Here is a 25,124-nt window from a genome sequence, read left to right as displayed (position 1 = left end):
GCATTTCCCATGGATTTTTTTAAGGAGGACTTGCTGAAAACTCACAGACCCTGAGGGACTGCGCTTCCTCCCTACTCATCGTTCTTATCATCACTTACCAGGTCTCCTCTCGGCCCTCTGTTTCCACGGGAACCTTGCTCGCCTTTCTCTCCAAGTTGTCCCTATAAGGCATTATAAAGATGTCAACGGATATTTTGGTAGCTGTCACACACTCGTCAATAATAATCATTTCATTTTCAGATTGATAATCATTTCATAATCGGATTTACTCTCTCGCCGCGAGTGCCATCCTGTCCCGGTGTGCCCTGTCGAAGAAAAACACAAAGAAGGAAATTAGGACGAGCCAATACAGATCATAGAGTTGATGTTCCTGCCGTTGTCAGGTGCTACATCGCTTACATCATCGCCGCGCTCTCCTTTGTCCCCGTTGTTTCCGCTAGGGCCGCGATCACCCTGTCACAACACAGACAAAAGCGTCACATTTCCTCAAAGGAGACCCGGAGATCATACAGATCCATATTTTATGTTGTACTGATTTACCTGAGGTCCCAGAGGGCCGTCGTTTCCAGGCCTTCCTAATTCGCCATCTCTTCCAGCATCTCCCTAAAACAAAACGTGTCTTATTACAACGCACTGAAAACCAATTTGACATCTTGGTAAGCAGCGTAAGAACATATTGCTCCACTTGAGTATTGCTATTTGTGTATTTTCTGGGATACTGTCGATCGATTTGCAAAAACACAAACGCATTTTTTTAAAAGAACTTTTTGGGCAGCCCAAGAATTTCATTTTTAATAAATAGTTAAAAAATTTGAGCACTTTGATTAAAAAATGTATTAAGTCAAATTTGACTACTTACACTTATATCGCTAAACAGATAGTGCTATGCTATTGGTTTATACAGGGACTTAAAGTTGCACTGTTTTTAGTGCATGAAAAAGTAAAAACATTTTACTCAGATTACACGCATATGGTAGTTTATGCTATGACACTTTTCCCTAAAAATAGATTTGAAAACATTGCTTTATATTGCCTTCTTTACAGTAATGAAGTATACTGAATAACCCCTGTGTCTTCATACGTATCATATTTTAAGTTCCTACAGATACACTACCCTAATAAAGAGCACAGATATTTTTTTCACATCTTACATTTGTTCCTTTCAGCCCATAAGGACCGGAGTCTCCCTTTGGTCCCGACTCTCCTTGCATGCCCTGGAAGCAGAAAACACAGACATGATCTCAGTACAACACTCAATCTCAGGGGCCCTGCGTGCGTGTGTGTGTGTGTGTGTGTGTGTGTGTGTGTGTGTGTGTGTGTGTGTGTGTGTGTGTGTGTGTGTGTGTGTGTGTGTGTGTGTTTACAGTATGTCTATATGGCTTCATTTAAACAATATGACAGCAGAGAATGTAAACGCAGCAGTGATTAAGAGCCGCAAGCCTCAGTTGGCCTGTCCCGGGGGGGAATCCAGACGGAGGTCGGGATTTTGTTCAGGGCCGCACCCAGGGTGGCATTCCTAAACATGTAACTGTGGCTAATGGATGATCTGTAAACAATTTAGCTGAGCCTCGGGCAGATACGGAAATGGCCTGTTTGAGTGTGTACGTCGGTTTAAAAGAGAGCTACAGTAAGACAGTGTGCGACCTGACACCTGCACATGTGAGGGTTTGGTGTCAAACCTGATGTCATCTAAGGATTTCCATTTGTCTTGGATTCAAACTGTGCAATGTGTGCCATAAGTAAGTTGAGTTGAGGCCAACCTGAAGACCCTAACAGTGGGATTACTCTGAGATTAAGATAAACGACTCACATCTGATCCGGGAGATCCTTTACAGCCGGGAAGACCAGCGAAACCAGCCTCACCCTAATGAGGAAAACCAGAGAAACAAAACTTCAAACAACTTTGTCGAATCAGCAAAACATCAGCCACACAGAGAGGCCGTAGTGTTGGGATGTTTCGGGGTCTGTTACTCACCTTGCGTCCATCGATTCCGTCATTCCCTATTAGACCTTTGTCTCCCTGAGAAAATACGACAAGATGATGAAGTAGAATAAAATAATAATTGAACAAGAGATCACAGATAGGGAGCAGCCCTCTGGAGCTGTGAAGAGGAGCTCACCTTGAAGCCTTTGTGTCCTCTTCCGCCCTGCAAGAAAAACACACAGCGTTAGTTAGCCATGTCCGTGAATTACACAGTGCAGACATTCTCAAACATAAATGGTATCCTGTTTAATCAGATGTTTTTAAATGTTAGTACCTTTTCTCCTCGGCCACCACGGTCTCCCTGCAAACAGAAATACACAGGTTAGAAATGTCATGAAGTGATCAGAGAGGTCACAGCTAAACAACATGGGAATATAACATTTGTTTAGGTTTGTAAATGTTTCTGGGTCATGACCATGTTTGTGAATCTAAAAAGGTGGATATGGCTTCAGACAAACCCTTGGACAACAAATGACTGGACCTCATGTGTTTATGAAATGCACTGCATAGAGAAACTGACCTTTAGTTTTGGACTACAATATGAACAATATATGAAACACTGGCATTTGATGACTATGTATATGCATTACAAGACCCTGTTCCTATAACAGAATGGTTTCATCTATTTTAAATGATTATTTTAGCTTCATATTATTAATTGAGAGTGTGGCGATTAATTGGTATTGACTAATACTGTGATATGTAACAAAAAAAGAAATATTGATATAATGTTTAAAATCCATTTGTGATGATATTTTCGCTCATCTAACTACCCATTACCCAACACCGAAATTATATTATTTGGCAAAAAAGAGACAAAATGCACAATAAGCAAATAAAAGTTTATATTTGATTGATAGCTTTGAGGTTTTTACTTTCAAGACATCGTTAAAATGTAGTTATCTGGATTATTTTTGGCCATCATAATAGTGTATTGAAAATGTGATATTTTTCTAATATGAATCCAATAAGGATGCAAAAGAGAATGGACAAACTCAGTGTCAATTTGCTTGTATGTTAGCATCCATGACTCATAGCTTTCTGATCCAATATCTGTCTATGCTCCTTTATATAGAAGATGTTTGATTCAGACTTAAGTGAACCCTACCTTCATTCCACTGTAACCAATGGGACCAGCATCTCCAACGTTGCCCTGTAAACACACAGAGAGAAATATTAGACAACATGGATGACCCTTCCATTAAGCCTGCAGGCATAATCAAAAAAACTCTGTCGCTTGTTGTGTCCTCTTGCATGCATGTTTGTGTGTTGGTGCTGTGGTTGGTGGTGGAGGAGGATGTCACCTACCGTGGCACCAATATCTCCCTTCTCTCCTGGCATCCCTGGTCTGCCTGATTCTCCCTGTAGAGAGGCAAAAAAAGAACAGATAATGTTATATTCTTTGCATTTTCTGGACCGCCATCTCTAGTGCTTAGAAAGGTATAATTGGTTGTTTGTATATTATGTCATCACACCTTAGCGCCACCGCCTCCGTTAGATCCTTTGGGCCCTCCGGGAGCCTGCAGACAAAACAATAAAATACAAAAGGTAAAACAGCTGCTCGAAGGAGAAGAGGAATTAATGTTGACGATAGCATAATTAATACCATACTTACATTGCAGTCGAAAGAGCAACACTGCGGAAAAAAAGAAAATATATTAAACACCTTGCATCAGAAAAAGCTCTCTGTATCTATACATTTTGAAGATTATTTTTGATAAATTCAAGGGGTAGTTTGTTTTCTGGTCAGATCATAAGTGATACTTAGTTTAACTATCAGGTGACTGTCAGGCTGGGTAATATAACTCATATTTAACATATAACTGCAATGGTTTTGCTGGATATACTGTACAAAGATAGTGAATGTCACTTCAATCTCAGTTTGCTTTTCGTGCTCATTTCAGCTTCCTGTGGCTGCACTGAATGACCCCTCCTTGTTTCCTGAGTTTACTTTACAGTTTAGACTAGCAGTAATGAGAATAAACAACTGAGAATGAGCTAAAGGAAGGTAATAGCCTTTAAACAAGTCAAAATACAACACAAATATAGACCCTGTAAGCAGGGCCGGACTGGGACAATAAGTCAGGCCAGGAATTATACACCTAGCCAGGTCACTACCAGTTTTCTTTTGTGCCATTTTCCTGGATTTATTTGTCAATACAGTGTTGCTGTGCAAATCTATTTAGGCGTTGCTGTGCACATCTAGGAACCTATCCATGTGAACATATTTTAAGTGGAGGTGGACCTGAAATCCTCTAGGGGGGTCCGGGGGCATGTTGGACTTACATGCATCAATCTGGTGCACTTTGAGGGGGAAATAATGAGACAGCACCCATATGAAACAGAACTGTATACATTTAAATAATCATAACATCAAAAGTTCATGGCCATAACCAATAACATAGCATATCCAATATGAAAAAACATTGAAACTTGTTTATTTATTTGTTTTTGGTTCATTTATAGTTGTGAGTGTGTCTGGGCTCCTGAATCAGCCTCACCCGTCTCCCCCCTATCTCCCTGCTCCTCTTTGAGGCAGCAGCAAAGACTAGTTTTAGCTCTCAACAAGTTTATAAAGTTACTTACCTTTTTTCACAGTTAACATTTAATTTTTTATTATTCATGCATATTTTACTAATCACTCCCCCTTCAAATGGAAATATGTGTTTACATAAATGGTGACCAAACCGTTTGAAACCCACAGAGAACTTAGACTAAGTTAACTATCTAAACACTCAGAGTCCTTTACCTCACCTGAGCTGAGATTATCAGTCTCTCAGTCTGACAGCAGAGGATTCTCCCCCCACCTTGTTGACAGCTCATTATATCCGTTAGCGCTGCTAGCTAGCACCAGATGCTAACAACAACAATACACGTAACCGGTGCGCGTGCTTTCTCTCTCGCTCGCTCACGCCACACATACACACCCTCCCGAGCTTGAATTAGACACAGAGACCAATCGAGGGCATTAGTGTATGATCTGTATGAAAGTGGCCATGTCAGCAGGCCACATCATGTAGTAGACAGCCAGTCACCCTCTGTGAGGCAGAGTCAGACCCACATTTGCGCAGCGTTGCGTTCACAATACATACATTAAAAAAAGAAATTCATCAGGCCACTTAACAGGCCAGGCCATCGGGAAACCTCCCGGTCCTCCCGATGGCCAGTCCGGGTCTGCCTGTAAGCATCCTCACTACTTTTAGGTAAGATTTATCGCATTTATAACATAAATAATTGTTGTAGCCAAAAATAAATAAAGTTTGTTTAGTGGAAAAATGTGCTTTGTTAACATTTGTAAGCCCTGACATGCAGTAGACAAGAATGCTGTCTATTCGAGTTGCATCAGCAAAACTTATCATAAACTACTCTGCTGTCGGGATGTTTCAGCTGCCAGAATACTCAGCGATGAAGGGAGTGTCGATATTATAGAGACAAATAGGACTGCTTTTGTATATACCCAAAAATGGAGTAAGGCCCAAGCACCCAGTCTAAAAGGTCCTACTGTTAGCTGAGTGCATTCAGTCTGAAAAGTAATAGACACACTGCCAAAAAAGCTTTAAAGTGAAAATGTTCTGATCGTTTGAATATACAGTATTTACTGTGCATATACATACGTTTTAGTAAACTAACCAATGCACAATTACTATGTACCACCTTCTTTAATATATAAAGGCAGTTAGCAAACACATAAATGAAACAAAATGTAACTTCCTTTCACAAACATCTTACCGTATCCTTTGTCTCGTTTGTCTGAAAACAGGGAAAGAAAACAGAAAATTAGTGCAAATAATAAACGTTGAATTGCATATATACAGAGGAGAGGAGAGGAGAGAGGAGGGGAGAGGAGCGAGGAGGAGAGAGGAGGAAAGGAGAGAAGAGAGGAGAGGAGGGAATGAGAGGAGAGGACACATACGATCATATCGATGATGGTGCGAATTGTTTCCATCTTGGTGGTCCTGGAGTCGTCAGCAGCAGTGAAGTTCTGTCTGTAGTTTGCATCTGTGGCGATGACTGACAGCCTGGTGTCCTGGGGAGACACAGATACACACATCATCATCACATAGCAGCTAGCTCAACATTAGCTTCTGGCAATATGGTCGCTAGTCCTGCTGCCAATATAACAGGCATCATCTACAGTTGGATTTCCATGTAGATCAAAAATCAGATCTAAAACACTTGTTGAATCCATCATAGTGATTATGTATTATACTCAGCCTCATCACATTGAAATGTAGATCATATCATGAGTCACATTTGAGTTTTAGATTTTGAGAGTCAGTACACTTACATTTAACTCACTTTACTTTAGTTCACCTTAATTCAATGACACACACACAGCCAGTCTGTTTGAGTGTTGATTTGAAGGTTAATGTTAGAATTAGTTTAAGATTAAAGCCATTGTTTGCAAAAACGCATTACACCTTTTGGCTGTAACTAATGCTGTATATGGCATTAGCAGTATAATTTATTTATTGGCATTCTATAAGCAGTTTTATTGTGAAATTCCCTTTTTGAGTTTCGGAAATCTTTAATTATATTTTCGCCCAAGCTACAGTAGTACTCACATAGAGTACATAGAGACAGATTCAAAATACAATTCATATGTATATACTGTATTTAGGATATAATAAGAAATTGAAAGACACTGAAAGGGTTGTTTAACATTTTGAATATTTCTCTTTTTACTGATCATGACTTAAAACAGCTACACCAATTAGAGACGGTGTAGTTTAAATGATTGACCGTTACCACACAACCCAACATTTTTCATCAAGTTCGGATCAAATCCTGATTAGTGCAGCCACAATCTTGAATTAAATTGTTCCCAACTGAGCCACAGAACAAACACTACAATGGAAATAAATCAATGAAATAATCAAAGGCATTGAAACTGATTAAGAAAATAGATTTCTTTACCTTTATTCTCATAAGTTTATGGGTAAGGATTGGGGTTTTGAATTAAGTTGGGGTGTATTTTATAAATGTAATATTCTAATGAGGGACTTTAACAGCATACTAGTTTGAATATGTGTGTGTTTGTGTGTTTTCGGTACCTCCTGGTCAGGTGAGATGGCAACAGCGAACACTTTGACTCCATGCTGCCTGGCTTCATTAGCAGCCTCCTGTACACCTCCACATGGCTCTTTGTAACCAGTAATGGGATGGCCATCGGTCACTACCACGATGTACTTGTTCTCATGGTAGTGGGAGCCCCTGCAAAACAAACACACACTCAGAAATGTTAACACTTCTCTTAAACATAATCTGCTAGAGTATTCATGTTAGTGTGAGTTATATTACCCAATGAGCAGCTCAGCCAGGCCCTGCTTGATGGCACAGTCAGTGTAAGTGCCCTTGCCGATGTAGTCGATGCCCATGACGTTGGCCTTCAGTTCCTCGCGCTGAGTCCTCAAATCACTCAGTGCTCGCACCAGTTTGACGTCGTCACTGTAATGCAGCGCTCCTGAGTTCCACGTCAGGATGCGGTCACATCGGTGGCGCCTGAAGCAATAGATAGTTGGCTTAGTAACAGTTATCTTACAGTACAGCTATCAGCTTCACTTAATGCAGTATGGTACGGAGAGGCAGTAGTGGAATTTGCTCCATGATACACTTCATTCTTGAGTTATCAAACAGCATCAGTTATTATTTTCTTTGCAAATTCTGACTTGACATACAAAACCTCCTATGGTAGAGTGAGAGATGATGAATTATGATGAAGTAGTTGTAATAATAAAATATTAAAGCATCATAATATTAGGACACTGACCGTTGTAATTCTGTTTAAAGATACTTTGTGGACAATAATTCACACAATATGAAGCAACCTCCAGGGCTGGAGAAGGAAGTCAACGAGGAAGTGCCAATACATGCAGTTCCTCTAATGGCCACTCGAGGCTGGCTCCAAAAGCGAGTCATTCTCCAATAACCCCCATGTTAAAATGGCCAACTTTAACACTTTTGGTCCCTATGGCTCCATATTGTAGCTATCTGTTTATGACAATTTCAGTATTTGAAATGTGGCAACTGACCTGTTAAAATTATATTAAGATCAAAGTTATGCCTTCTTTAGGGAGTGACAGGAGTGAGCTGTCATAGCAGCTAGCATGTCTGCTATGCATCACCTAAGTTTATTTGAGTTACTGAACTTTATATCTCTGCCGGGTTTGATGTGTCTGGAGAATTGTATAGGCTATATTGGACAAACAACATGGCTACCTAGGCGGTTAATCTTACATCAGGCGCCTTCTTGCAATGGGCAAGCATTTGTTGACCAGGTTTGAACTGGATAGCAAGAACTGTTAAGTCTTTTGTTTAACTGAAACTTGGCTAAATACTGGAAAACTGGTCAATATTATTCAACCAGGACACTGATTTTTTTATATAACAGAACAAAGGTTTCTCATTAGAATAAAAGGGAGGAGTCGTACAACATTGTGAACAGCGAAAAATGCACAAATTAAAGGATGGTGCATGCACTTTGCTAAGCAAGCTAGCGTTAGCTTTAGCGTGAAATGTAGCGTTTGTCATGCTAACAGAATCAGCCAAACTCAAGGCGACTAAATTATATTTTACATGACAATGAGAGACGTCACAGTGACAACGTCCATCTTATATACAGTCGGTTAACACCAAGCTGTGGTTAATAGTAGGCCTACCAGTCAGTGGGGGGTGTGGTTGTGTGTGGTGATGTCATAGTGTCCCAGAGTACACCTGTACATCACTGCAGCATGCTAAGTTACACCACTGTGGAAGCGAAGTACGTTTTTAAGTGAGTAACATATACTTGTATGTGTGTGTATGGCTATGTGTGTGCGCGTGCGTGTGTGTGTGTGTGTGTGTGTGTGTGTGTGTGTGTGTGTGTGCGCGTGTGTGTGTGTGTGTGTGTGTGTGTGTGTGTGTGTGTGTGTGTGTGTGTGTGTGTGTGTGTGTGTGTGTGTGTGTGTGTGTTTCTTACATGTCCTTGAGTTCATCTATAAAGTTAGTGGTGAATTTTTTGATCTGGTCAATATAAAAGTTGGGAGGTTTCTGTCTGAGGGCGACACTCTCGGATGTATCCAGCACGAAGAAAAGGTCAACCGGACAATCTGAACACACAAATAAAAAAACAGGTAAACAAACAAAGATCGCTGTCAGCAAACACGATGCATGCATTGAACAAGCATAAAACCAACAAAGTGTTTATGAAGCAGCAAACCCATGCATTATCAACTTATTATCCATATATCAATTCAAGTGATGCTAGCACAGGTGTCACTCATAGAGTGTAGGCTTTACAGGCCAACCTCATTTTAACACAATGCTTTTTGGAGAACGCTGGCAATTTACTTGATACATGTATCTATACAGGTAGACAGGGGCAGGCCTGTACTAAATACCTATACACTCATAGCTGTCTGCATGTAGCTACACTTGTACTGGCCCTTATGCACTGTAACTTGGCAAGGCAGCAGGCCTGAGGTCATCACCTGCAATTTGTCCAAATGTATCACTTTGCATTCACAGCACTGGCACTTCTTAGTCTGCATCCCACCCAGCTCTGAGCATATACCATGGGATCAAACAAGGGCTTGCTTAAAGTGGGCTAGGCTACTGTCATATTCTGATCTTATTTACAGTTTATATTGCATCTGTACGCCCTTTTAAGGCTTCACACTTAGGGAAGCAAAAGACAAGGAACATCTGGACTATCTCTGGGAGCAAACGTCACTTCACTCTGTATGACATGTTGCATTCAAACACAACGAAATGTTAACATGCAAGAAAAAGCCATGATCATAAGTAACAGTAGCATTTTTCTTGGAACATATTTCAGCAAACTTACCCGCAAACTTGTTTATTTGGGTCGTTGTCTGCGCTCCGGCCAGGAAAACGCAGAGCAGTGCAAGGAGACCTCTCAACGTCTCCATGGTTAAACGGCGAAACAACTACTACTAATAAGTCACAAAACAACACACTACCCACAACAAATTAATTTCGAAATACTCCGACCCCAAACCCAATACCTATACCGCACACTTTTTGGTGATCCAGAGCTCCGCCGCAGTTTGTCCGAGGGGATCCACAGAGCGCGCAGAGGAGGACCAGCGCGCACGGAGAGGGAGGAGGGGGGAGGAGAGGGGAGGAGGATAGAGTTCACGCGCTCTCACTGAGGACGGGCGGTAAGGATTGGACGAGAACGCGCACGGATTAAAAAGTTCACACAAAATCCCAGATATGCATGCTTCCTTAAAAGGGCGAAAGGGACGTGGATACTCAGGAATAAACAACACGTCTGCTAACTTGGAGAGGATGCTCTGATGTGCACATATTCTTCTTTGCAGGGAGGAGAGTGCGTGTAAAACTGATCTTGATTGTGTTGTAATAATTTCAGGACATTTAAAATGACAAATCAGACGTTTGTGGTGCTTTTGTGTCGTGGGCATAATATGCCATGTACACAATTAAGAACAAGAATAGAATGCACACTTGAGTCACTTCATCAAACTTAATGAAAAGCAGCTGACCCATATTGGAAGCATTTGTATTCCCTTTCTTCAGAAAAGTCTCTCTTTTCTTTGGGAGATGGGTGGGGTTTGAATACATCTGGTTCATTTGAACATCCAGACCTGACCTGAACATAAAAGCAAGATGAGGAGGAGGAGGAGGGTGGGGGTCTTTAGTCATTTCCCCCCAGAAGCAGGAAGAGACACAGTGCCATCTAGTGCTTCTTGAGAACAAATGTTGGACAGGACATAGGAAAGAGTTTCGGGGTGCAGTGAGGCACCTCCATGGAAGCAGGCAGAGATATGTGGAGGCGTGGGCATTTGGCAAGGTGTTGATGTGGGTGGATGCTGTGGACATACGTTTGTGTGTTGAGCTCAAACTGTGAGGAAGGCCTGGCCTGACTCAGACTTTCCACTGAGATCACCTTTCCATGGAGGAAAAGTTGTGAGGAGAAGGAGGGAAGGAAAGGAGGGATGATGAGGAGAGACGACATCTGGGAATGATCTGCATTTATTAGCAGGCTCTCATAGTAAATCTGTTGGGGGGGAGGGGTGTAAATTGTGATGCATTTATTTTTTAAATGTCTCAATAACAGGATCAGGAATACATTAAGCAATACAAAAATCTTGAGGAATTCATTAGCCAAGCATTTATGAGTGTTTTACAGTCGCATGGTGATGTGTTTCAAAGGAAGGCATCTTTTAACGGTCCTTAGCGGCCTTGAGTTCAGTGAATTACCTCAGTGTGGAGGCATTATCGTTTCCCCAGAGGGAAAAACAACTGGGGTTTGTCCTCAAAAGGTCAAGATAAAGCTCCTAACATGAAGAAAAGGAGAACTCCTATGCTTCCTAAATCTGAGAGCATGCTCTGCATAATGTCCCAGGCACAGGATGCAGAGTGAGTTTCCACAGGATCCCGATGTTCAGTGGAGGAGATTAGTAGCGGTTCTGAGGCAGAGAGAGACGGAATAGTGTGGTCTTTAACATCTTGCAACATTTAACGAGCCTCCACATCATTCATCTCCCTGTGAATGGCACATCTTTTGGTTTGTTTAAGAGAATATGATTCATGCAAATGAAAAAACATGGATGAGATGAAACACAAGGGGGAAATGAGGGGGGGGGGGGGGAAGCCTCTTTCTTCCAGCGAAAAACATGAAAGTCAGTACAGCACAGATGGAAGAGATTAATCACGCTGGGTCTGTAACGCTATGACGTAAGTGCACATATGCTGACAAGGTAACTGGAAACAGTGGTGGTCCAGTTTAAACTTCACTGTTGGGGCTGAATGGCACTGTGAAAACTCACCACAAAGCGAGGACTTGTTTTGGTTTAAACCACTTCAGATACTGCTCGGCGCCAGTCAAAACATCAGGAAATTGCTAGCTAATCAGAATACCAAACCCCTCCAAATTAGGCTAATGACAGGAAATGGGCCGGGCCAACTTCCCCTGCTGTAGTCCCTTATCAATCTCTCGTCTCTCAGACATATTTTAATCGTCTAGAGCCGGCAGAGAAGCAGATGATTCTTGATTAATGCCATTCTTAATGTAAGGGGGAGATGTTACTGGTTATCTGCTGCCATCTAGTGAAACGTTTATTCAGAAAGCAAATGCAGTTTCAAATTTCCCGTTGCAACTTCCACCATTTTTCCTTTGTTTAACACAATTGTATCAACAAACACAAGGTACTACCACGGGAATTTAATGTGCAATTCATGAACCTTGCAAACCATAATTGGGTGAGATGAAAGGCCTGCAGGAATAAAGTTATTTCATGTTGAAATAAACCATTGAACCTCTCAGGCACGCACACATTTATCTCAGTATATTTACAGCCAACGCCTTTGCAAAAATATATTTTCACCAATATTACAGTTTCTGCACATTCACCGAAATAATATCTGGAATATTATCCAAACATATTCATGCATAAGAAACTGTTGGTCAAAATTAATTCAGTCTGGTGCGGATTGAGGGGAAAGAAAGAGTATGTGCTAACGTAAAGGAAATACTTTAATTCTTACCACGTTAGAGAAGATTGATACCACTTTATCTGAAAAGTGGCATCATAGAGTTTATGTATATATAGACAACACGTCTCTTAACCAAAAATATAATTGGGGGATGGACTCTGCGCAGTATTGAGCAGGGCCACAGTTTGTTAGCATAAACCACCTAGCTGATATGTTAGCACCCGTTTGGCTGATATGATAACTAACCTTATTATCGCTATAAATACTTTAATTATGAAATGTACACGTTGTTACCTTGCCTGTAGCCTTGCTCCCTTTACTCAGACAAGCTGTCAATCACAGTTGTCTATCATGATGTCACTCCCTTTTAATAGCATCAAATAACTGAATATAAATCAGAAAGATCCACACCTGAATGCACGTTGTGTGACAAGAACTACCTACAAAGACAGAAACTATCTTTGGGAATATTGTATTTGAAGTATGTTTTGACTTTATAGTGCAGTAACATGGAGGGTTTATAGTCTGTACTGTAGATTTGGGGGAGATAAAGATGCTTTGGCTTCACTTGAGGGTAGCCCTAATGTCATCTATCTTTGCTTACAGTCTAATAGTGGTATAAATCTTCTCATGTGATTATCTAAATAATTATTAGTCAGTGGATTTCCCAAAAAGGTCAAACTATTCCTTTAAATGCTCAAAAAGTCCTTCACAATTGGGTAATGTGACTACATTTACTTTACAGAGAAGAGGAAACATTTCACCTCAATTTAAACAGCATCATTTTATGTTCCTTCACGTATTGCTTGGTCCTTTGTAACTGTAGCAGTCTAACTGCCAAATGGTGTGAATGTGTGAAATGTTCTGCTCAGTTCATGTTGGAGTGGCTCTTCAGGTGCCTCCTCAGCTGGTTCTGCTCAGCTCATGTTGGAGTGGCTCTTCAGGTGCCTCCTCAGCTGGTTCTGCTCAGCTCATGTTGGAGTGGCTCTTCAGGTACCTCCTCAGCTGGTTCTGCTCAGCTCATGTTGGAGTGGCTCTTCAGGTGCCTCCTCAGGTGGTTCTGCTCAGCTCATGTTGGAGTGGCTCTTCAGGTGCCTCCTCAGCTGGTTCTGCTCAGTTCATGTTGGAGTGGCTCTTCAGGTGCCTCCTCAGGTGGTTCTGCTCAGCTCATGTTGGAGTGGCTCTTCAGGTGCCTCCTCAGCTGGTTCTGCTCAGTTCATGTTGGAGTGGCTCTTCAGGTGCCTCCTCAGCTGGTTCTGCTCAGCTCATGTTGGAGTGGCTCTTCAGGTGCCTCCTCAGCTGGTTCTGCTCAGTTCATGTTGGAGTGGCTCTTCAGGTGCCTCCTCAGGTGGTTCTGCTCAGCTCATGTTGGAGTGGCTCTTCAGGTGCCTCCTCAGGTGGTTCTGCTCAGCTCATGTTGGAGTGGCTCTTCAGGTGCCTCCTCAGGTGGTTCTGCTCAGCTCATGTTGGAGTGGCTCTTCAGGTGCCTCCTCAGGTGGTTCAGACAGGTGTAGGTCTTGGGACAGATCTGGCAGTGGTACGGTCTCACCCCTGAGTGGTTGAGCATGTGCTGCTTCAGCACACTTCCATCTGAGAAGGCTTTCCCGCACTGCGTGCAAACGTACGGGCGCTCCCCTGTGTGCACGCGCATGTGAACAGTCACTTTGTGTGCCATTGTGAAACCTTTGCCGCACACTGTGCACTTGAAAGGCCTTTCTCCCGTGTGCGTGAGCCTGTGCGTGCGCATTGCACCCATTTGGGAGAAAGCCTTACCGCAATCTGGGCAAACGTGCGGCTTCTCTCCCGTGTGAACCCTGGTGTGGCTCCGTAGCCCCCCCGCTGTGGAGAAACACTGCGAACAGTGAGTGCACTGGTACGGCCGCTCCCCCGTGTGAGTGCGCATGTGCTGCTTCAAGTCATAGCGGTTCCTGAAGCCGCGGCCGCACACCAGGCAGCTCTCCGGTCGGTCGTCGTTGTGTCGGAGCTCGTGGTTGGCCAGGCATTTCTCAGACAGGAAACACTTGCCGCACTCTTGACACTGATAGGGTTTCTCGTGGTCAACCCTCTGATGGTATTTGAGCTCGCTGATGCCGGGGAACGTCTCGTCGCAGTATCTGCACCTGAAGCGATGGTTGGCGCTGTAGGGAAGCTGGTGTTCGCTCATCTGATGGTTCCTCAGCAGGTGGGCCATCTTGAAGGTCTTCCCACAATGAGAGCACTCGTATTTGGTCAGCAGCTGGACGCACTGATGTCTGACCCGCTCGTGGAGGGACCTGAACTGACACCCACACTTGGTGCAAATGTGGGACGCATTTTTACACTTCCTCTTCCTGTGCCTGGAGAGGTGAGCCTCCGTGCGAAAGGCTTTGCCACACTGCGAGCATCTGTAAGGCTTCACCGCGGTGTGGAACCTCTGGTGCTCGAGGAACTCGAAACGGTACTTAAAGCTTCTTCCACACAGTGGACAGTTATGCGTGACTCGTCCTCGCGGGTATGCAGCTTTCGAGGATTTCCTGGAGGACATCGATGAGGAGGAAGTCCGATGGGCGGAGCCACTCTTCCTGTGTTTTCCTCCGCTCATTAATTTGACACTCTCCATTTCTCCGCCCTCTTCGTGTCGTTGCTGATGTTTGGTCAGACACTTGGAGGAGATGAAGCTCTTCCCACATTGCTTACACTGATAAGGCTTGTCATGATCTACCTGTTGGTGATACTTCAAGTCACCGATTCCTGAAAAACCTACCCCGCAATGACTGCACTTGAAAAGGCGGCTTTGGACGTGAGTCAGCAGGTGTTCCTTCAAACTGCTGGACTTTTGAAAACTCTTTCCGCAGTGTCCACAATCGTAGCTACGGCCACGTTTTGGGCAGTGGTGTCGGAATTTGTCCAGTGAGGTCGGAAAACTGTTCCCACATTTGATGCACAGATAAGCGGCGTTTTTGCATTTCCGTAGCCTGTGACCGGCTAGCAGAGTGGCTGTCCTGAAAGCCCTCCCGCACTCCGAGCAGTTGTAGGGCTGCAGCCCACTGTGGACCCTCTGGTGCTCGGTGAGAACGGAGTGGTGCTTGAAACATTTGTTACACTCTGGACATTTGTGCAGCCCTGATTGTCTCCTGCGAGGGGACGGTAACATATCAGTCCTTTTTGGGGATTCGGGAAAGTCTGTCGAGGTGGAAGGGTTTGTGGACAGTTCTTCATCGAACATGACAATCTGAGGAACGTCATTATTTTCGTCGTCACAACCACTCGGGTGGGAAGAGATGGCCACTTCAAGCGATGGAGGAAGAGACAGAGAGGGAATGAGAAGATCATCTGGCGGGAATGGAGCTGCAGGGAGGGAAACAAATTGTTAACAAAAATCTTCAATTCAAAAACTGTATGTCAACTAGTTCTTAGCAAATGTAAATTGTGCACGTACCGATTGTACTCTTAGCCAGTTTCCCGTGGCACTGTTTGCTCTGGAGAAGAAATTTAATGTCGTCTCCATTTGAGACACACTGCATGTACTCTTCTAGGACAGAGGGGGCGCCGCTGATCCAGGATGCCGTCTATACAAGGGAGGCCCAAAAAAGGAAGCATTTTCAAACACAAGATGACAGGTCTCCTGATTCATTTTGAGGCACCACATGCACCACAGACGCCTCTCTGTGTCATAAAAACCATGCCCATAGCTAGGCGTCAATTTTCCCAGACTATAGTTGTATGGACAGATATGCAGTACTTGAAGCTTGACAAGTATACGTTTAAGCATTGTAGTCTGTACTTTACTTTTAAGGGTAGCGTATTTCTTTGCCTGAGAGCGCATCTGGGTGAGATACGCGGCAGTGAAAGAGAGCAGGATAATGTCGCAGCAGATTCTCAGTGAATGCAGGGCCCAAAGCACTTGCATGTTTAAAACTAGATGCAAACAATGGTTGCTGCAATTTTTGTAATGTGAAATGCAAAGCTGGCCAGGGCTACATGTCTCAAATTTGCTTCTTTTTGGTCGGTTGAGCGTTTCAAGCTGAGCTCTGTAGGTCGTAGAGATAGGTTTGAAAGAATAAAGGAAAGTAAGGATGGATTTGTACATGTGGTTAGATGTATAATACCCTTTAAATGAATCGATTTGGTAATTGAGACATGTGGGCTTATTTATATCCATGCCCTACTGACAAGATCGATGTTCATGTGATCATTCAATATTGTAAGAATCCAGCTGCCGTGCAAGGTTACTTTTTATTTATCTAATCCTCTTAGTACCTGTTTGAAATCAGGGATTGGCAGCAGCTCCTCCAGTCTGGTGAAAAACTCACAAACCAGAGTCTCCAGTGCCGTGTCGAAATCAGGGCCATACTCCACTGGAAACACATTCTGTTACATAGAAAACAAAAAGTGGCACCCTCAGCACATGGCAAACTCCTTTAGAATCGGACAGGAAAGATCAACATCTCCTCGGTTTTGTTTGGTGAAATTGTGATTAGGAAATGAATTTATAACAATTGAGTTAAGAGCACTTTGTAAATGACATAACATTTGACCTTGAGGAAGTGTTCTCTGCCATCCGTGTCTTCAATGAGGCCTTGCACCAGCTTCATAAAGTTTGCCTCTGGTGCTTCAATGACAGGATCATTTGTCTGGGTCAGAAAACAAAAAACACAGTCAGATTATAGAAACAATAGGAACCGTCTACAAAGAAAAACGAGTGCAGTTCGTCCAACCAAGATTCAAACAACCAAATGATATCAGATTTCCTACTAACTATTAATACATAAAAAGCATGAAATGAGCAGTCTGAACCAGTCACTGTTTCAACATTTTTGCTTAAAATATTTAGTCAAACTATTAATTAATTATCAAAACAGCTACATAATGGGTTTATGCTGTTATGTATTGATTTAGTTGTCTTATCCTTTCAGTGCTGCAACCAAAACACTCACCTCCTCAATGCAAGAAGTTCGGATTCGGTTCAAGTGGCTCTCAACAGCCTTGAGATCTTCAGGGTGTTCAGAACGCAACAGCTCAAGAGTTGTCTGGAGGACATTTCAATTGTGAATATAATGTTTTCATGATAACCCTATCTCATTTGAATAGTTCTCATTAAACACATGATGTTATACACATTTCAAAACACTTACCCTTGCCCTCAGGCCAAGTGAGAGCAGTCTCCCTTCCCGTTTACTCATCAGCTCAGGAACTGCATCTGTTACCATGGTCACAAACTCCTCCAGTTTCCCATAGTGCTTTATGTTTCGTTGGCGAACAACTTCCCACATCACTGCTGACATCAGGCGAAGTGGTGGGACCAGGAGCGCCAGCGAGGAAAGGGGGACACTGAACTCTTCTAAATTAGAAAAATAGTTTGAGTCAAACAAACCATAAAACTATTTGGGAACCTTGTTCTGAAACTGCTGATAATTACGTCATAATAAGTCACTTTTAATGTTAAATATATTGTACTTTGACTATGTAGAAGATGTCGGCTGTAATTAATATCCGGTTTGATATATGTATTTATATTAAAGTGGAAGGGGAATACACTAGTGCTAATTTGAAACAAAAAATGTCTTTCCTTATCAGTGCAGCACCCCATCCCTGAGATGCACTGGCTAGTGTGGTATACAGCCCTGGAGGGTGCATTATCTAACGCACCACGGCTGTGTGCATACATCTGACTTCTACCACCCAATGCATGTTACAGCTTTGATCGTTAGGATGTTCCTTAAATGCTAAAATAAACACATGCAATGCGTTTACAATGCACCCGTCGCTGCGCGAAATGGCAAATGAGATAACGTATAGAGAGTAGTTAAACATAAACAATTTGCAAACAGCTAGCTGTTAGCATCACCTCAGTAATATGTCAAATTACGCTAATTATCCGGCTAACTATCAGTCACAAGTACCTAACAGTTGGGTTGCGTTTTCGACAGTAAATATACCTAACAATACATATTTGCTTGTTGTGACCAAGCGTACACTAGTATCACCAGACTAGCCACAAGGCCGCTGATGTGTGGTAAAACCGGCTCATTATTGGGAAAAACAATTCGTGTTCCAGGGATTAGACAAGGCCTGCTATGCCTCGGCTAATCCTGCGCTATGGCTATTCTGCTAGCCGCACAAGTGATATACACACAGTTTTACCGAGCCTAGCAAGCTAATACATACCTGCGTCGTTCATTTTGGAATGATCGTATAACGTTGGAAAGAAAAATTATTAAGTGTGCTATCATGCATACTTTCGGTTAGCGTGCTAGCTAACCGCATACACGGCTTCAGGCGCCAACTTCTTCCTGAAACACGCTGTTCATCCTGGGAGCGTTAGCTGCGCGCTCTTAGCAGAGAGGTTCGTTTTGCATCACGGGGCAGCCCGGATAGGGACATTCATATTCTCTCTATTGCAAAATGAGACGCACCGCCTCTACGGACAATCATATAACTACATCTTTAAAGTAATGTTTCAATTTGAAAAACTGTTTTCCTGCATCCCTTATAATTCTAATGTAAAATGTTTTTAATAAATGTGTTTACTCATAGGCTCAGAGTGAGCAGTCTCTGTGTTTCAGCTTGTCAAGATTACAGGAACTTTATTTCTTGGTGAATTATCTATTGGTCGTCTCATTTTTTTTTTTTATAAATGTTAATATTGTTCAAGTGGTTTCATGTTGGGTTTAAGTACGAATGTTGCAGCTAGACACAAACACAGGGAACTTCCATACACTTAGTAGCAATTTTTACTCTGTTTTCTTAGAGACAATTTAAAACATGTTTGACAGATTCACAGAACAAAATTTGAAACACAAATGTAATTGTACACGGTAGGCTACAATGTGAACAGATCCAACAACACAGGTAAATGAAACAGCCAGGACAACATCTTTTAAAAACATAGTCCTTACTTAGAGATGGAGTGAAAACCAAGTTTATAAACGTATCACAAAAATGAGTCCAGGCTAGTTGCATGGAAAACACATTAATTTGCTAAAAGTGGCATATGGTAGGCTACTCTATTCAATTAGACAGTCTGGTTTTGCACTACATTGTGAGTTTTTTTCAAGTGTCTCTTCAGGTGAGTGAGGTTTGTGTACGCCTTTGCACATATATGACAAGGGTAGGGTTTAAAACCAGTATGTTTTAAAGTATGTATTTTTAATACTGTGCCAGTAATACACCCTTGTCCACATATGGAACAGATGTAAGGGCGCTCTCCAGTGTGACCCCGCATATGAACTGTCAAGTTGCTTGCGGTGGTGAATCCCTTCCCACAGTCAGTGCACTTGTATGGTCTTTCCCCTGTGTGGATGCGTCTGTGTATCTGCAGATCGCCGGCTGACATACAACCCTTGCCACAGTCAGAGCAAAGATATGGTTTCTCTCCCGTGTGGATCCTTAAGTGTATCTTCAGGTTACCCGATCTGGAGAAACCTTTGCCGCAGTACGTGCACTGAAACGGCCTCTCACCTGTGTGACAGCGCATGTGAAGAGACACTTCATATTTGCTCTTGAAAGCTTTGCCACATTCCCCACAAATCTTTTGGTCCTGTTTCTTGTGGCGCAGCTCATGCTTTGTCAAACGGGCGACAGAGCTGAACATTTCCCCACATCGCTTGCACTGTTTGGAAATCTTGGGAGGATGACTCTTCTGGTTGCTCCTCATCTCACTCATACTGGGGTACTCCTGCCCAGACGGTTTGCACGTGAAGTTGCAGATCTTTGTGTGGGTCCGCTCATGCTTATTCAGCAAGTGCATTTTTTTAAAGCTTTTACCGCACTGAGAACAGTCAAACCATTGGACGATGCGGCCACACCGGTGTCTTAATTTGTCCTTTAGTGATTGAAAGCTATCCCCACATTTAAGGCATATATAAGCAGCTTGTGTGCACTGTGTCCGCCTGTGAGACGACATGTCACAGCTCCTTCTGAAGGACTTCCCACACTGAGAGCACTTGTAAGGGTTTTCTCCGGTGTGCAGCCTCTGATGCTCCAGGAGTTTGTAGCGGTAAATGAAGCATTTTCCACAATGACTGCATTTGTGTGCAACTCTCTGCCGTGGAGGGGCAATCATTGAACTGGACGACGCGGGACTATTGGCAGATGTAGAGGGAGAATGGAAGCTGCCTGAAGCTTCATTATCATACTCCTCCAAAGTGAGAGCATCAGGAACGCTGTCGCTGCATTTCCCTCCTGTTGTTTGTCCTGCATTGCTGCTCTCTAGAATGATGACGTCATCCTCAGATGGCCATATCACATCCTGTATCTCCATATTTAATGCGTCTTGAAGAGAGATAGCCTCAGATTCTTCTTGCTCCAGAAATGTTTGTGTATTAGATTCTAGGTCTTGAGCGTTTGTCTCTGGCAGTGAAGGAGGGAAAGATAATGACGAAAAGAGTAGCTGCTCCGAGGACGAGGGCACTGTATGGAAAGAGAAAAAAAAAGTGAGGATTATTTATTTGCATTTCTTTCATTGAAAAAGGACATTTTCAGGTTTATTTGTGCCTCTACTGTGACATGTCTCCATGCTTTAATGTTCAAAAAGCTCTTACTTGTTCTCATACTGCCTGTGCAGCAGCACCTCTTTTCACCCTCTGTCTGAAACCAGAGCCCAGTCGGCCCTGTTGTGAATGGTCAACCGCTTAGAGATGTCCCGCCCCTTAGCCTATCATGTACAATGTTGGAGTGCTAGCCAATAGAAGCGCAAGGGTGACATAGTGATATCACTATGTTACAAAAGTAAACAAAGGAGTCAGATGGAGGCGTTTCAGGCAGGGGGGGTCACAAAAACCTATATAACACTGTACAGGAAAGGGAAACCCCCGAAAGCATCCCTTTAAAGTATCTATATCTATACATGTTTAGACATTTTCTAGACAAAACGATGAATCATTAATCTAAACAAGAATCCGCGGAATAATCATTAATCTAAATGAACACTAGTTTGTGCTTGAGAAATGTCTTATGGATTGATCTTTAGTTAATTGACAGTTTGTTTGAGGCACTATTTTGTACATTAAAAATGGTTGTATCCCGGGCACACTGACTTACCACTGGTATCCATTGTGTACATTTGACTAAGATGGGCCTTGCTTCTAAGCAGTACTTTGAGGTCATCGGCTTTGGATGCACACTGCATGGACTCTTCCAGCGCAGAGGGTGTGTCACCAATCAATATTTCTGTCTTTATCAATGAAAAAATAAGTATTATTTTAACAGGCTTGAACCAGACAACCAAAACCTGAAAATTATTTTATTAAGTGCAATTTTATGGCGTACGTTATTTTATTTACCTGCTTAAAGTCTGGTATAAGCAGCAACTTATCCAGTCTGGTGAAGAACTCACAAAACACCGTCTCCAGAGCTGTGTCAAAGTCAGACCCATACTCCACCGGAAACACATTCTGTGAAGAGGAACATTTAAACCATAAGCATGGATATATAACACCTAGATACTATTTGACCATTCAAGCAAATTGCTACTTTTCATGTCAAAACTAACGAAGGGTGAAAGCAGAATCACACCTTGAGGAAGTGCTCTCTCCCTTTTGGGTCGTCCAGGAGTCTCTGAATAAGCTTGACAAAGTTGGATTCCATCGCTTCATTTCCTGGATGCACCTTTAAAGTAATATAAACACATATAGAATTAGCAGAACATTCTTATACAGACAACATTTGAATGTCGGTGATTTAAAAAGTCACGCACCAGTTTTGAGGTAGATGGCATCAGGCTGTCCAAACGTGTTTTAACATCTGTGAAGTCCTCTGGCTTTTCAGAACTTAATATCTGTAACATCATCTGGTGAAAGATGTTAACAGGAGTTATTAACAATTAGGGGACATCCAGAATCCCATAATTGTAGCTACAAACAACAATAAAGAAATAATAAAATTAAGAAAAGGTGCAAAACATAAAGCATTTCCAATAAGCTTTTATTATCTGAAGAGGATAAATGAAATGAAGTAAGTAAATGAAGTAAATAAGTACATTTTCATGCAAAAAGAACAGAAAAAAATGCTTAAATGTAGAGATTTCCTCTTTTTTGTCTCTATTTCTATCATATTTATTTGTATCTTATCTTTTTTACCTCTGTAAAGAGGCTTCGAGATCTTTATAAAGCGCTTGATATATAAAATGTATAATTATTATATTAAAGTAAATATCTAGATTTTTTTCTAGTTTTATTGATAAACAAAAGTAGTTAGTTAGATGCAGCCTCTAGAAAAGATTAACTGCATTAATTAAAGTCATGAAATGAAAACGGAATCTTATCTAAAGAACAATTATAAAGACTAAAATACTTTTACAAAAATGTATGTAACCAACAACAGCAATCAGACAAACACCAACAATACAAAAAGGTTTAACATGATCATTTGTGAAGTGTAACTTTTTCCAGCATGGATCTGCAAAAAACTACTTTATTTAAATTAAAAAAAAGTATAGTCCATGTGAATCACTTGCCTTAGATCTTAGGCCCAGAGTGAGCAGTCTCATCTGTCTCTCTGTAAAGATGTCAGGGATGGCTTCAGTCACCAAGGAAACAAACTCCTCCACTTTCCCATAATGCATTATGTCTCTCAGACGAACCACCTTCCACATCACAGCCATCATCATCCTCAGTGGTGGAACCAGGAGCCTGAGCGAGGACAGTGGCAGGGGGCCCTCTGCAAGGGGGAGAGGGGACTGAAGCATTATTTCATTTAAATATTCTTTCACACCAGAAATATAAAGCATCCAAACTAATGTACAGTCTCTCTATTGTTAGTAAATGGATGTACTGAGAGCAAAAGTGATGAAAACACCTGCTTCTGACGGTTCATATAGGCTAATCTAACTTTTAAACACATCAACAAGTTAAAAAAAACACTTCAACCTCAGTTTGACTTTACTTGAAGAAGCTGAACCAATTATAGCCTGAAAGGTGCAATTATTTTTCTTTTGGTGTATCCATTGTTGTGTTATCGGCAGCCAACCAACGTTTTTTGTTTTATCATTTGTGAAACATTAACTAAGGCCAAAAACAAACAAAAAACTATTTCTCAGAAACGTAATTCCTCTGCTGGATACATGCACCAAATACATTAAATATAATGTAAACTGCAATAGCTTCTTCCTTTCGCGTTGTGTCTAAAACACCTCCAGGAAAATTAAAATGAATGTTATTAGTTTAGTAAATCTAGGAAGTTGCTGTTAGCAGACAAGCTAACAACACCAAAACAATCCTACATAAACCCAACAAAACACATAACCTTACCCATTTGTTTCCCTTTTAAGAGTTACACAAGTTGAATTGACGCAAAGGAATGTCTTCTAATTTAGAAAATGTTCTTTCCTTAGAGGCTTTCTGTGAAAAATTGTTTCTAACAGCTAATTCAGCGACTCGATGTTTGCACTTCCTTCTTCTTCGTTGGTGTTTAGAAAACCAGCTTAAAGGCGTTTTACGGCCACCTACTGGGCGGCAGTGTAGAAAATTCAAGCCCCCAGGAAGTGCGCCGGAGTCTGATGAGAATATTCGTGCTGGTCAAACGGCGGTACTACACTTCCTTTAGGTTGCTGGGCCCGGAAACACTTTTTCCCTTTGACTTACATTGGGAAAGAGTGGTCTGTAACTCGTTGGATAATTTATTTTAAACTACATAAACTACCCAGTATGAACGTTTGTATAGCCCTTATTAAAAACATTCGTTCCTCAAGTTGTAAAAATGTTTCTCTTTACCCATGGATGCACAATAACAACAGACCATATCGCCTTACTGCCAGCCCAAGGAGCTGTAATAATGGATATATTGCACATGTTTGCTGTAATTCATCATTTGTAAAATATTATACTACATGGGCTGTATGATGTAAATCTAGTACCGTAAATGTTGTATTAAATAAAGTTAATATTACCGACGTAGATTAACGTTCCTGTAGCTTCTTAATGCACTTGCAATTGTTTTAGTTACTTGTGGGCTACTTAACATGAATAGTCACAGTTACTATCCTTTTACTCCATCACATTTCAAAAAGAAATAGGCTATTGTTATTTTAACTCCACCACAGTAATCCATCATCAGCTTTACTTTTTAGATAAAGTTTTAACTCACAATTGATCATAACAGGCTTCAACATATACATTTTTATATATTACCAAGTGGTTTCATGTACAACCCACACAAGTATCATGCTAAATGAAGCTCTGTTGCTTGGATATCACTAGATCCTGATGTCTGCGTAATATAAAAGTACATAACGATTGATGTGTAACGTAGCATAATTTACTAGCTAGCTGCTAACTGCCGCCTCGTTAATATATAAATCCGGTGTAGGTACCAGATGTGTTCGGGGTACCAGATATGTTCGGGTGTATTTCCGTCGCACTCGTCATCCGTCATATCTGTCTACTCACCTCCCTCTGCTCCCAGCGCTCTGCTGCCACACACCGGCCGTCTGCGGAACTGCAGCCGGAGGAACTCGGGACAGCTTGTTATGTGTGTGTACTTGTGCACATAAATAATGTTTCTAATTATTTACAATTAAAAAATATATATATTCTGCGTTACTTCAGCCAACACTTTTATAAGGCCACTAGATTAGATAATTACGAAATGTGTAGATAGAATACATATCTTTCAGGTTGTTATTTTGTCATTGTTTAATGTTTTATTTACCTTTTATATAGTACTTTTTATATAGTATCTGAACTTTGGAGAGGAGTTGGGA

The 25,124-nt window shown here is 41.8% G+C and overlaps 2 protein-coding genes across 2 annotated transcripts in view; both read right to left on the bottom strand.

The window, feature by feature from the left end:
- The window catches only part of col6a1 (collagen, type VI, alpha 1), a 28,562-nt gene extending 18,471 nt beyond the window's left edge, over positions 1-10,091 (bottom strand). The window contains exons 1-19 of the mRNA XM_034104270.2: positions 9,810-10,091; positions 8,943-9,072; positions 7,286-7,486; positions 7,039-7,198; positions 5,898-6,011; positions 5,714-5,734; positions 3,600-3,620; positions 3,460-3,504; positions 3,293-3,346; positions 3,093-3,137; positions 2,259-2,285; positions 2,121-2,147; positions 1,976-2,020; positions 1,811-1,864; positions 1,152-1,214; positions 541-603; positions 400-453; positions 270-305; positions 99-161 (exon numbers count right to left, since the gene is read on the bottom strand). Of these exons, the coding sequence (XP_033960161.1) occupies positions 99-161; positions 270-305; positions 400-453; positions 541-603; positions 1,152-1,214; positions 1,811-1,864; positions 1,976-2,020; positions 2,121-2,147; positions 2,259-2,285; positions 3,093-3,137; positions 3,293-3,346; positions 3,460-3,504; positions 3,600-3,620; positions 5,714-5,734; positions 5,898-6,011; positions 7,039-7,198; positions 7,286-7,486; positions 8,943-9,072; positions 9,810-9,894 (1,308 nt within the window). The 5' untranslated portion in view covers positions 9,895-10,091. The remainder of the gene's footprint in view (positions 1-98; positions 162-269; positions 306-399; positions 454-540; positions 604-1,151; positions 1,215-1,810; positions 1,865-1,975; positions 2,021-2,120; positions 2,148-2,258; positions 2,286-3,092; positions 3,138-3,292; positions 3,347-3,459; positions 3,505-3,599; positions 3,621-5,713; positions 5,735-5,897; positions 6,012-7,038; positions 7,199-7,285; positions 7,487-8,942; positions 9,073-9,809) is intronic.
- A 3,024-nt stretch (positions 10,092-13,115) lies between these two features.
- On the bottom strand, positions 13,116-23,824 carry LOC117462559 (zinc finger protein 721-like). The gene is made up of 14 exons (XM_071206389.1): positions 23,674-23,824; positions 22,881-23,083; positions 22,122-22,214; positions 21,941-22,033; positions 21,709-21,819; positions 21,467-21,599; positions 19,441-20,836; positions 19,104-19,114; positions 17,560-17,765; positions 17,362-17,454; positions 16,963-17,058; positions 16,685-16,795; positions 15,864-15,993; positions 13,116-15,772 (listed from the first exon to the last, which is right to left on the bottom strand). The coding sequence occupies exons 1-14, from the start codon at positions 23,675-23,677 to the stop codon at positions 13,902-13,904; spliced, it is 4,551 nt and encodes a 1,516-aa protein (XP_071062490.1). The 5' UTR covers positions 23,678-23,824; the 3' UTR covers positions 13,116-13,901.
- Positions 23,825-25,124: the final 1,300 nt, after the last annotated feature.

The sequence above is a fragment of the Pseudochaenichthys georgianus genome, chromosome 17 (assembly GCF_902827115.2).
Source record: "Pseudochaenichthys georgianus chromosome 17, fPseGeo1.2, whole genome shotgun sequence".
Classification (NCBI taxonomy): Eukaryota; Metazoa; Chordata; class Actinopteri; order Perciformes; family Channichthyidae; genus Pseudochaenichthys; species Pseudochaenichthys georgianus.
This window is presented reverse-complemented; position numbering and strand designations above follow the sequence as displayed.

Coding starts and splice junctions, on each gene's coding strand:
- LOC117462559 (XM_071206389.1), bottom strand. Junction 22,215..22,880: donor CTCTGGGCCTAAGATCTAAG/GCAAGTGATTCA, acceptor ATCTTTCACCAG/ATGATGTTACAGATATTAAG. Junction 15,994..16,684: donor CAATCCCTGATTTCAAACAG/GTACTAAGAGGA, acceptor TCCCTTGTATAG/ACGGCATCCTGGATCAGCGG.